General features: G+C 35.2%; 2 protein-coding genes across 3 annotated transcripts in view; one reads left to right on the top strand and one right to left on the bottom strand.

Annotated features, from left to right (window-relative positions):
- Window positions 1-291: 291 nt before the first annotated feature.
- On the top strand, window positions 292-6,216 carry abitram (actin binding transcription modulator). The gene is made up of 6 exons (XM_006635832.3): window positions 292-486; window positions 772-823; window positions 2,463-2,592; window positions 3,071-3,147; window positions 3,927-3,996; window positions 5,666-6,216. Exons 1-6 carry the CDS (start codon window positions 417-419, stop codon window positions 5,801-5,803), a joined length of 537 nt encoding a protein of 178 aa, XP_006635895.1. The 5' UTR covers window positions 292-416; the 3' UTR covers window positions 5,804-6,216.
- The window catches only part of ctnnal1 (catenin (cadherin-associated protein), alpha-like 1), a 99,922-nt gene continuing 94,017 nt past the window's right edge, over window positions 6,097-12,001 (bottom strand). For both annotated transcript variants that reach the window (XM_015357510.2, XM_006635782.3), the window contains exons 16-19: window positions 11,292-11,348; window positions 9,794-9,913; window positions 8,930-9,013; window positions 6,097-7,943 (exon numbers count right to left, since the gene is read on the bottom strand). In XM_015357510.2, the coding sequence (XP_015212996.2) occupies window positions 7,779-7,943; window positions 8,930-9,013; window positions 9,794-9,913; window positions 11,292-11,348 (426 nt within the window). In that variant the 3' untranslated portion in view covers window positions 6,097-7,778. The remainder of the gene's footprint in view (window positions 7,944-8,929; window positions 9,014-9,793; window positions 9,914-11,291; window positions 11,349-12,001) is intronic.

The raw sequence follows: 12,001 nt of genomic DNA, 5'->3' as shown, positions 1-12,001 counted from the left end.
AAGGAATTCTGAAACAGATCTAGGGTATGGTGTTGTGGATAGAAAGTGTTTTTGAAATTAATTTTCTGGATTATGTTTTATGTAAATGTAGGGAAAAGATATAAAATTTTTCTTTCATTTTTAGGTCAACTGGACTAGTTGTCAATCATTATGTCAGAATTTTCTTAATGTCACTTTTTGCATTTTACATAGATACAGTAGGTGTCAGTAATACACCGAGAGCTTGTGCATTAACTCAAAAGGAACGAATCTGCGCAGTTCGTGAGGCACTCGGAAATATTTACTGGCGTACGGAAGAAATCACATTTGTGGTGTGACAGTGTTTCGAGTCCCATTGTTGAAATATTGTAACACAATTTTGTGCTGTATATAAAATCAAATTACTTTAAAGTAATCCAGATTGTTTATCTTTATCGATGGAAGGTGGGAATAATGACGGAACTCCTTCTGTTATTGATCGGTATTTTACCCGATGGTATAAAACAGGTACGTAAATTAGTTCTTGTCCATTTAAACTGTTCTTAAACGAGAGAGCAACTTAAGTATTTACACAGATTTTAACCCTTTTTGAAATTTTGCCTTAATAAATAAGGTACATGGAGAGAGAAATAATTTAGGAAAAATTATATGTAAATTTCAAAGTTTAAATTTATAATACAGATTGTTGTGTCGAATGTTAATGTTATTGCACGCTTTGTATTTGATTTTACTATATTATTAATGTATATTTAACATTACATTTGTATGATATTACGACTTTTTATAATCAAGATTTGAAGAATAAACCGTGTGAGGACCACTGCATTCTGCAACATTCCAATAGGTAAGTACAGAAATTATTTTTTAATTGATGTTTAATTTACAGAAACAATTTGTAGTGTAACCAATTGCTTAGTTATTAATAATAAATACTTTAGCTCCCCTTTGCGATTTTTGGATAAAAAATAACAAAACCTAAAAGACCTGAGAATAAAATGTTGTAGAAATAAAAACTTTATTTAGCTGAAGTGTATATAAACCTATTAACGCTTATCTAAAATTATATACATTTATAACAGTGCAGTGGTCTTGCCCTTTTTATATCATGTTTGAAATTGTGTTTGTTCTAAGATTCATCTGAGCTTTGTTTGTGATTCAGGTTAGTTCTACAAGATGCACACATGCTCTGATACAAAAATACACATATAATACTCAAAAAGGGATTTTTTAAAGCATCTTTCACCTTGAATATCCAGTGCTGTTTGTACTGGATTGTTGTTGCATAGGAGATGTTTTCATATTTTTTACTATACCCCCCAAAAATCTTTATGTGTAGAAAATAAAGATCGGTTGTTTTGTAAATATCCTTTTTTAACCTTCAAAAAATGACTTAAAATGGTACGATAAGAAAATTTTACGTTTGCACTGAGGCTGTTTGGTAGAAATATCCTCTCCTTAAGTTCCTGGCTGCATATTGAAAGAGGACATTCCGTTATAAGGATCAAATAAAATACACTTGTAATAAAAAAAATTAACCTAAGCTTATTATTAAGTTGGTATTAGATTACTTTAGCATATCCTTTGTATCAAATGCCTTCTGACATTAAATGTGTTCTATTGGGGACTTTACATGCAGATCTGCAGAACAAGCGTGCTGTTTTCTAATTAGCTTAAGTACTGCTTGGGAACCAACTGTTTCTATGACAACCTTAATATTAAGTAGCCACTTTCAGTCGTTTGGAAATAAAGTGGTTTACTTCAAACATAATTAAAAAAACATTAACACCTAGATTTGTTAGTTTCTAGTTGTCCAAAGACTTTCTGACATTTAGAGTTGGGGAAGAATGTAGTCTGTGAATAAGGTCGTTGATGTGGGTGGTATTGAAGTCTGCATTAAGGCATTTTAACTTGTCAAAATTGTCAACCACAGAAATGTTGTGAAAGGTGAAAATGGCTGACTGTCAGCCATGTTTAAATGAATGAAATGTATTTGGACAGCTGTTTTTTATGAAGCTGCAGGGCTTACTTTGTGACACATTCTAGAATGATCTAAAAATCCAAGAAGCCCTTGTAGCAACGCCGATGTTACGTACAATCTGTTCAAATATGAAATATTCGGTAGAAAAACATTTCCCACTTAAAAAAAATGTATAAAATTGACTTTTAGGTGGGATTAGACAGATCCACAAACAGAAAGGATTAGCTTCTTGTATCTCTCTCATTCTGCATTTCCGCATTAAATAATAGTCTCCATTTGTCTTCATGAGCTTAATGATAAAAAGATTAATTTCCATTGCTGCTGTTAAAGTTTCCTTATTGATTGGATGCGTCTCGAAAGCTGTATCCACACTGCAGTCAGGGATTCAGACTGCATCTGATTTGCACCCCAAGTTCATAACCTGCCAGAAAACCCTTTCACCGTTCTTCTTTAGTTTGGTGGCTCTAAGTGTGGTGCTTGTCTTTTCTTTTTTTTTTGTGTGCAGAATCTGTGTCGTCACACTTGCGGAATCACATCCCATTTTACAACATGGGAAAAAAATCAAGAGCATCAATTACCAGATCAGTGCCAACTGCAGCCGACTTCAGAACAAAGTGTCGGGGAAATCAAAAAGGGTATTTCTCAAGCCTCTGTATACAGCATATGACATGCATGAACAAGCTCCTTCTTTCCAGTTTGGTGATACTTGTGACAGTCCTCTCAGTGTTGTTTGTTAGGTGATGGAGGCTTATTACACTGACTGAAAGCATTAGCCTACTGTATCGCGTGCTGCTGGTTAAATGTAAATTACATCAAGTATTGAGTCAATAATTTCTCCGATACTACCGAGGTACAAGGTAAAAATTGTTTTAAAATCATGGGGGGATAACATCAATTTTAGTTTGAAAATGTTCCCAAATTACAAATATCATTACAAGCCATAAGCATGTTGAAAGGGGTGTACGAAGTAATACAGCTACTAAACAGCAGAGATATCATTTGAAGAAGTATGTGTGAGCAATATATATATTTCTGTATATTTAAAACGTAAATTATTTCATCCCACTACTGCCCTTGTAATAAAATGTTTTATCCCTTTATTTCATTTTCTAGGGTGGACAGTTTCTCACGGAGCTTGCGCCTCTTTGTAGAATAACATGCACAGATGGAGAAGAATATACTATTTTTAGGTAAGACATGTACAAAGATGTCACATTTCCTTAATTTTAATCTTCTTCATATCCTCGGTTCTCGTGTCTTGCATGTACACGATGCCTGCAGCGAATGCCTTTGAGTTTCAGAAATGTAAATTAGTTACAAACCACACTTCTGACTACAATTATTTTCATATTTTAGAGTATTGTTAAGAAATTCAATGGTGAGAAGAGCATTATTCCTGAATTTTGGAACCTATTTTATATCTAAATGTTTTATTGGTATATCTCCAACTGAACTGCAGTTAGCATTACTTTGTGAGTAGCGACTTTATTTTTGAAGCTTTAGATCCCACGTTTTAAGTATTGTTCATTAATAAATACAATATATTTTAAATGTATTTGTGCTTGTAATTTGAACAGAGATTAAGTATTGTTTTTCAACTGTTGACTGTGGTTATACTATTCTAGTCTTGAATACTACATTAATGGATTCGTGAGTCATACCTTGATCACCCCAGACAGTAGATTACTTGATTGTGGGAGACTCTGGCAATTAATGAGGGAGATCTTATTCATTTTAATAAACCAGTGATATTTGAGTATTCAGACTTGTTGACGCCACATTAAACATAGCAGTGTATCGTCAATTTCTCCATAGCAGTTTGTCTTCTGAATGCATTGTGCCACGGTTCAACAGTGGCAGAGGAATGTTGTACAACTTAGTATTATAAATGCAAATGACTTTGAAGGTTTTAGACTTCCATTAGTGGAAAATTGTGAAAATCATGATTTTTGTGCTGTATCCTTTCTAGCTGTATCAGAGGACGCCTGTTAGAAGTAAATGAAGACATCCTCACGAATCCAAATCTGTTACTGGAAAAGGTGAGGTCTTTTGCTGTTGAAAGTTTGAATGTGGTAGTTTTACACTGAAGGAAAACTTAAGCCTAATTATGTGGATGTACAAGTAGTGGACAAAAAAATGGAAACACAAATGTAATATTACGAATAGGGCTCTGGTCCGCCATGTGTGACCTGTGTGCTCTGTGTTATGGAGTCCGCCAGGAGGAGTTCTGCAAGAGGGATGTGGCACCATTCTTCATGAAAAAAAATCTGATCAACTCACATCTGGGTAATGGAGGTGAAAAATGTTGTCTCAGGCATCTTACCAGAATATCCCATAATTCCTCGATCGGGTTGGGTTCTGGTGGCTGAGAAGGCCATGATGTATGGATAATATTTGTGCTCATCAAACCATAAGGTGACCACTTGCTCAGTGGATGAGGGCATTGTCAACCCGGAAGACACCCCTTGCAGCAGGAGAGATTTCTCCACCGGGTGGTAGTTTACTTCCTTTGCTCTTTGTACCACTGGACTCACAAACATCCACTGCCGGGTATGATGAGCGGTTTGTACACTTCCACCTGAATACGGAATCCTGCTCTGAGGAGATCTAAAGCAGAGAATGTGGTGAAGTGCTCGAGGCAATCAAAAGAATCACTTTTAATGAATGTGAAGCCCAAGTACGTTAACCATTCTGGATTGAGAGCTTCTGTCCACTGTTAACCTTTGCTGATGATGGCTTTGCCTTGGAGTTTCATGTTGACATCACCTTAGACACTGTTGCTTGTGAAGCATGAAGTTGAGCCATCTTGGTCAGTGAATCTCCAGCCAAACCCACAAACCCTTCTTTCCAGTCACTGAGGTCTCCTCTTACAGCCATGGCTAGTCATAATTAGAGGCAACCTGGACTGTCCATTTATATACATGGATGACATGTTTATACATGGCCCAAAGCATGCTGGTATGTTATCTCCTGAATTAATGCATGAGCCACACCTATGTGGAAGTCCTTTTGATATGTAGCGTCCCTCTTTACCCAGATGTCACCTTTTCTTTGTCCACTGCCTGTAAATATGCTAGTGTCAATTTCAGTGCCTGATCCAAATTTCCGCTTGAAATGTAATGTGCATCATCATTTTCTGTGAGCTGTCACAGTGTTTTAGAACCTTTCAAAACAAGAAAAACTTAGTGTAGCTTTTGGAACCACAACTTTCTAGTTTTACTCGGTTTCTTGAAAAAAAACATGCTTAACTAGTATCTGAAATTAACCTTTGAGGATAATAATAATAATAATAATAATCTAAAAGTTTATAAATAGTTATTAATAATTTATTAAACTAAAATTATTTTAAAAGTTCACTATCTTCCAGTTGTCCAATATGTTTATCTCTATGTGGGACCAAGGAATAGTGTAGTTGTACTCTCTGAAATGATTTACTGTGAATACTGTGCAAAACTTATCAAATATATTTTCTTCAGATTCAATACAGTATTTAAGGCAGGGATGTCCAATCCTTGCTGCGGAGGGCAGTTATTTTCATGTTTCAATTAATCTCTTAGATTAATTCATTATTAGTGTAACTGGACTCATTTAAAATCTCCAAAGTGTTTCTGCTTTAAAGAGAAACACTCCAGAGACACTCCTCCAAAAGAAGGACTGGAGAGTGCTGATTGAAGATGTCTAAATGATTATTCCCCTTTCTCTCACTAGCCATCCACAGAAGGCTACATTGCTGTGGTGCTGCCTAAATTTGAAGAAAGTAAGATTGTTACTCAAGGACTGCTGACCCCAACAGAGTACGAGGAGATTGTCTCCAAGAGACAGAACACCACTCCAGAGCCGTGCTGACAAGAGGAGCTGCTGGATTGTTAGCAGCTTTGTACAAATAGCCGTGTGCTTATGCAGCGTTTAAAGCCCGCTCTTGAATGCAGAAGGGATGTCAAGAAAATACAGCTTTGGTTTTGAGAGTTTGAAGGTCCCATTAGATTTAAGGGGGAAAACATGTAAAGAAAGCAGAGTTTTCTTTTGGTTTGTTTCACAGTTGAAAAAACAAGAGTGAATGATATGGGAACTGCTTTTTGAAAGGAGGAAGACGTAAGTGCTTATATATACTCGGAAAACAAAGCCAATACCATTCCAGATTGAGGTGTTGTAAATTAAGATTTTTATTTGAAAAATATAATTTTACAGGTTAGAGAATTGTAAAAAAAACTTGACTTTACATGAAAAATAAATATGGTACAAGTCTTCTACACTACAAATGTGCTCAGTAGTTCATTCATGCTTTATTTTCCTAACCCATTTACAAAGTACCAGACTGGCAAGACATTTATGTTCAGGCAATGACATGTCAATTAGGTAGAACATTAACCCTTTGATTATGGATGTGCATTTTGACTCAGGGCCTTAGTTTTTAAAAGGTGAAAATGTATTAGCACAAGAGAAATACACAGTATTTAGACACTTTGTCACAAGGTTATAACCAACCCCATGGTTTTAAAGGAGAGGACAGCTCTTCAGATGTCATAGAATTGGTATTTTGAGAATAGAGAAAATCTAAATCTAAAGAAATGTATGTAAAATCAGAATATCATTTTTCTGTATACTTAAAATATACTGTTATATATATTCTATGTAAGACAGTCCTAAAATATCATGTTATTCTGCAATCAAAGGATTAATGGTCCAGAGCTTACTATAATCAACATTTACTCCTAAACAGTAGATTTTCACTACATACAAGATACATGACAACTCCAAATATTTTTTTTTGCAAATGACCAGTTTAGCAGCATCTCTGAATCTTCAGGACATTTATATACAGTTACTCAGTCAGGTTGTAATTATGTAAGCAAAGGAATTTGGTATCGTTCTTTTCTTTGAATGTGTGGTGTTCCACGTGCCTTGAATTGTATACAGTGTGGAAACAGAAGGGGAGATGAGGTGACAGAATTGTTTTTGTAAAATTTACTGTGCTTGTTTGAGACACTTCATTGCTTTGTAGGAACTCACACATACAAGCCCATCCATGCAGTTCCAGTACTGCTAACAAATTCTAATGTTCTCTCCTTTAATTGATAGCTTTCTTTTAAAAACACATTTCTCACTTGATGCAATATCTATTACAACTAATGGTCAATAAAATAAAAACTAGGGGGGTACTTTTTTTAGTCAATGTTCAATGAACCAGGTATTGAAAAAGTACCCACCTCCCTACTTCTCTACTTGATGCTACATCTGGCTTCATTCAGTCATGGTGACAGTTCATGCATAGTCCCAGTCCCAGAAAGGATTTAAAAACGGCATTTTTTTTGGTGTTAGCATTTTAAAATGATGTGCTCTTTTCAAAAACCTTGACAGGCACTTACCTTGAACTACCTTTCTGTAAACAACACTAGGTAGTTTAAGATCAATGTAATCAGGGGTTGCTTGTCATTACTGTACACGGCTGAATATTTGTGAGTAGAACCCAGTCTTACTGCCCTTAATTCTAATTTGTAGTTTCCATTAGGCTTTTTCCACCCACAAAACACGCACTGTTTTGAGTTATTTTCCTTGTGTTTTTTTTAATTTCTACAAATCTATTCGATGAAGGCTAAAATCACATCAAAAAGCACTGAAATGATGCACAGCGATGCCAGTTTGTATTTTCCTCGGCGGAGCTCTGTAATGTCTTTTAATGACATTCTTTCTGTGAGTGCCAGGTGGTATACACCGAAAGGAGGCAGCTGGGAATGTCTAGCTTATTTGGGAGGTTGATGAAGGAGCCTTGCTAATGAATCTCAACAACCATAAAAGCTTAATTTAGTCCAGGTGGGCAGTGTTACTTGCTCTCAAGAAAAGTGAGGTTGGACATGTGGTGTTCCAGCGATTTTACTCCGAAGCCATTGGCATTCTTTCTATCGACAGCATCTTCATTAACAGGTGTTGGCAGCTGTTTCTCTCTCCAACTCTGAGGGGATCCCAGACTGCTCTTCTCAGACATGTACTGCAAAAATGTTTAACATTTCATTTTCTAACAAAATTTGCATTGTAACTAACCAGATCCTTGGGTGCTTACAAAAGGAACAAAGAGTGAACATTTGTAATGGGCACACCTTTTTTGTTAAGTGTAATTTTTTAGTTACAAGAGCAATACAATTTCCTTGTAATTTAGTGAAATTTTATTGGAAGCTTTTTAAAAAAAATCAATTCCTTTACTTGCTTTTCATACTTACACAATAGGGAACCACCAGTTGCATTTTACTACAAGCCAATGTAAAGGGAATGAGGACAATACCCACATCAGGTACAAATGCACACTGGAAGTTCCAAAGTGCTTTACAATTAGCATAGACTGGAGAAGTCTAGTCATTAACATATTTAGAATCCAAATAGCTAATTATTAAAACTATCACATCGTGCTATGAAACAGCATGATATTACCTTAAGATGAATATACTTTAATGACACTGGTCTTATAACAAGTGAAATACTTTATAAAAAAGCTTATGAATAAATGCAATAAATTGAGTTAATAAGTTTGAAGTACAGCTCCGTGATCTGATCTGATGAAAACATGAGTATCTGATCTATTATCTCTTGAAATGCACCACTTGGAATCTATAAAACAGCACTTTTTAAAAATATATGTTTTGGTTCTATATATTGCAGGCAATTTGGGTTCCTAAGAGAACACCTTCCTGATGTCTTTCAAAGACACTTTAGAAGTTTTATGTCTTCTTTTGAAAAAGCCTGTGGTATTTAACTTGTAGACTCTTTTATTTTGATGTCTGTCATGAATAGCTTTCCAGTTGGTTAGCTCTCCAATTGCTCTACTGTAGGTATTGAGCAGAGCAACTGAAGAATTAAACTAACACTGCTCAGTTTTACCATCAAGATGTAAATGAATGAGAAGCATGGTTTATAATATTATGTATTTGAATAATAAGGGTGAGAATTTAGTTTGTTCAGTAAATATAACTGTATGCTTACCTTTCTGATTAACTTATAACAAACAGGAAGGAGATACACCACCACTGTCATGATGTTTTTGGTGTTCTGAATAGATGAATCAACCTGAAGAGATGAATCAGAAGCAAAATCAATCAGCAAAATGGATCAGGGGTCAAAGATTGAGTTCCGATATTGTTAAGATCCATACTGACATTTTCCTTAAACCCATATTTTTAATCCTTGTTAAACAGTACTTTGAAGAAATGATTTGCCTTTCTAGGAAGCTTAAGAAGAGGCTTGTTTTCTCTGTTTTCTTCTCAGACCACTCAATCAGTTCAGAGAGCTAAATCCACTTAGCATCAAATATGACAGGAGAGTGGATCAGTGGCATCCCAGAAGACCATGGGGCAGTGCTGGTTTATCAGAAAAGAACTAAATGAGCCCATCCACATGTTCCACAATTGAATTCTGTAAAACTATTGACGTTTGCAATTGAATTTGATGATACTTTCATAAAGTGTTTTAGAAAATCTCACTGCTTGCCTTCAGCTGTGTACCAACAAACACTAAATCAGTTTGGATGGCATTTGAAATATCCGTTGGCTAAGACTAGCTAATTAGAATCCAATAATGGAGACAAAATACTTTAATTCCTCTAACTCTCTGGGATTAAAATCCATTAGTTAGAAAAATGTATTACAACTTTCATGGTGAGCATTGATTTTAAAAGACATAATGTCCAAAAGTCCTTGTGTCCTTAAGTGCTTTTAATATATCATTTTTTAAACTTTCCCCAATAGAACTATCCAGATCAATTTTACATGATCAGCTATATCAAGGGATCTCCATTAGCTAATTATTTAAAACGTTTACAGACGTAATATTGACAAAGAGTTGAAGTACCTTCATGAAAGTTGCATTCTTGCCTTGTACAGGTGTTTTTGCAGTGACCTGCAGTTGCTGACATAAGGCTCCAAGCTTCTCTTTCTCCGATACAATGAGAGATTTCTCATCATCTCCCAGCTAAGGAAAAGAAATGTATAATTTCATTAAATTGTAATACTAAACAGTACAGAAGATCCTGTTAAAAAATAGATCCTAGAATTACATTGCTCTGAAAAGGCCAAAACGCACTTTTTCCTAGATGACACTGAAACCCGCAGTAGGATGTAGTACATGGATTTCCACAAAACTTCTAGAGATGGCCACAGAAGAGGTGGTGTTTCGTTGGAGTATCTGCAGTTCCATTTTTCCTCAACACATTTTCATCGTTTTGGTAAAGGTTTGCCTCGTCTGTCCATAAAATTCTCCTGGTTCATCTTTAAACTCCTGAGCAAAATTTGAACTAAGGAAGTGGTAACATAGTAGCCAGGTCTGTGGAACTGCCTTGCATTTATTGATGGCAACTAATGGCAGCATCAGAACGTATTCTGAATTTAAGAAAACTTTTTTTGGTTATGTATTAGACTCCATATCTAAATTTATTTGAGCGTGCATTTTACACGCTGAAGTAAAAACTGAAGTCAGAACACACAAAGAATAGATAAGAAGTCAAAATGGGTGGATCAAAGCACCTCAAATGATGACACGAAGTTTAGTGAGCTCAATAGGTAGTACATTTATGAAGTTATTTAAAGGGATTTGCAGCCAAATTTTGACTTATATAGTCTGTATTTCAAAGTAAATCAGTCCCAATACATACGGCAACTTGATTTTCCTTGGCTAAACACAAAGTATGTTTTTGTTCTGATGTGACCAAATGTGTCATGTTAAAAGACTGAATGTCCTGTCAGGGGAAGTAAACTTAGTTTTATTGAACTGTACAAAAGGAATGAAAAACATAGGCTGAAAACATCCATTACTGTAGCATGGGTAGCCTTGGTTACTATTACTTACCATGCTATTGAACACTGCAGTGTACCCACAACATAGTAGTACTGTCATAACATTGTATAATATTAAGCATGAAATCACACAAAACCAAAATCTACTTCTACATTACACAAATCCAAATTTCATTTAAAGCAAAAATAACAGTTTAACTTTTCTGGTCCCCATACTTTTGGAGGGCACTGTATCTCATTATCCTTTAATGTTGCAGCACTTAACAGCTCAGTCTATGAATATATCTGATCACAGCTTAACGTTCTCCCTCCTGCCTGTTCAGAAACTCAAAGACGACAGAAGCAGGCGAACAGAATGACTCCAATTTGTCTCCCAAGATGGATGGAAACCATTAATGGTTGTCAAGGAGAGACTTTTAATTAAATACTGCTACTGAGGCTTCAAGGTGCACGGCTGGAAATATACCTTTATTATTTACCATGTCAGGCAAAAAAAAAAACAAATTAAAGTCTTAGCAATGATTTTAATTTCCTGGTATTGTGATTTATTGTCATACCTGAGATGAGAAAGCCTGGAGTGTAGAACACAGTTTAAACCCCTCTTCAGAGAACACCTGCAAAAATAAAAATGGAAAAGCAGTTTATTTGAACCACAAAATGATATTTTGTGCCTAACAATGTACATTGTAACTGATTCACTACATTGTAGGTTCAATACTCATGTATGGTTTCAACTCTCAATCATAAAATACATTCCTGGCTATCGAATGAGGCTTAATCTGCTCAGTACTTCAACAACACATAAATATATGAATATTTTTAGATATCACAGTTAAAAGGCTGCCAGGAAAGGTTTACTGTATATTCCTCATTTGAAGGTCTCGAAAAGACCCACTCCTGTTTCATTATCCAATGTACAAAAACCCTAGCAATATTAGAATTTCTAAGAAAAGAGCACAATGAAATAATATAAATACTGTTTTTTAAAATAAGATATTTATTTACATGGTCTTTGTCTTTTTAATTTGTCATTCTGTCTGGAAAAAAGCCAGCAAACTTTCAAGACGCCCTGTGAAATAGCACATCAGAAATATTATTATATATTATTAATATTATTTAATAAATGACCCAAAGAGAAAATGCATTCCTATGCATCCTATTCAAATCACATTAATCTATAAAGTATCTGAGCATTTATACTGAAGACTTGCTTTCCTTAAAATGAATTTGTGTTCACTAGATAAAATAACCAACCATTAAGGAATAC

The sequence above is a fragment of the Lepisosteus oculatus genome, chromosome 10 (assembly GCF_040954835.1).
Source record: "Lepisosteus oculatus isolate fLepOcu1 chromosome 10, fLepOcu1.hap2, whole genome shotgun sequence".
Lineage (NCBI taxonomy): Eukaryota > Metazoa > Chordata > Actinopteri > Semionotiformes > Lepisosteidae > Lepisosteus > Lepisosteus oculatus.
Note: the sequence above shows the minus strand (reverse complement) of the source record. Positions and strands in the feature narration are given on the sequence as shown.

Coding starts and splice junctions, on each gene's coding strand:
- abitram (XM_006635832.3), top strand. CDS start 417: ATGGAAGGTGGGAATAATGACGGAACTCCTTCTGTTATTGATCGGTAT. Junction 487..771: donor TACCCGATGGTATAAAACAG/GTACGTAAATTA, acceptor TTTATAATCAAG/ATTTGAAGAATAAACCGTGT. Junction 824..2,462: donor ATTCTGCAACATTCCAATAG/GTAAGTACAGAA, acceptor TTTTGTGTGCAG/AATCTGTGTCGTCACACTTG.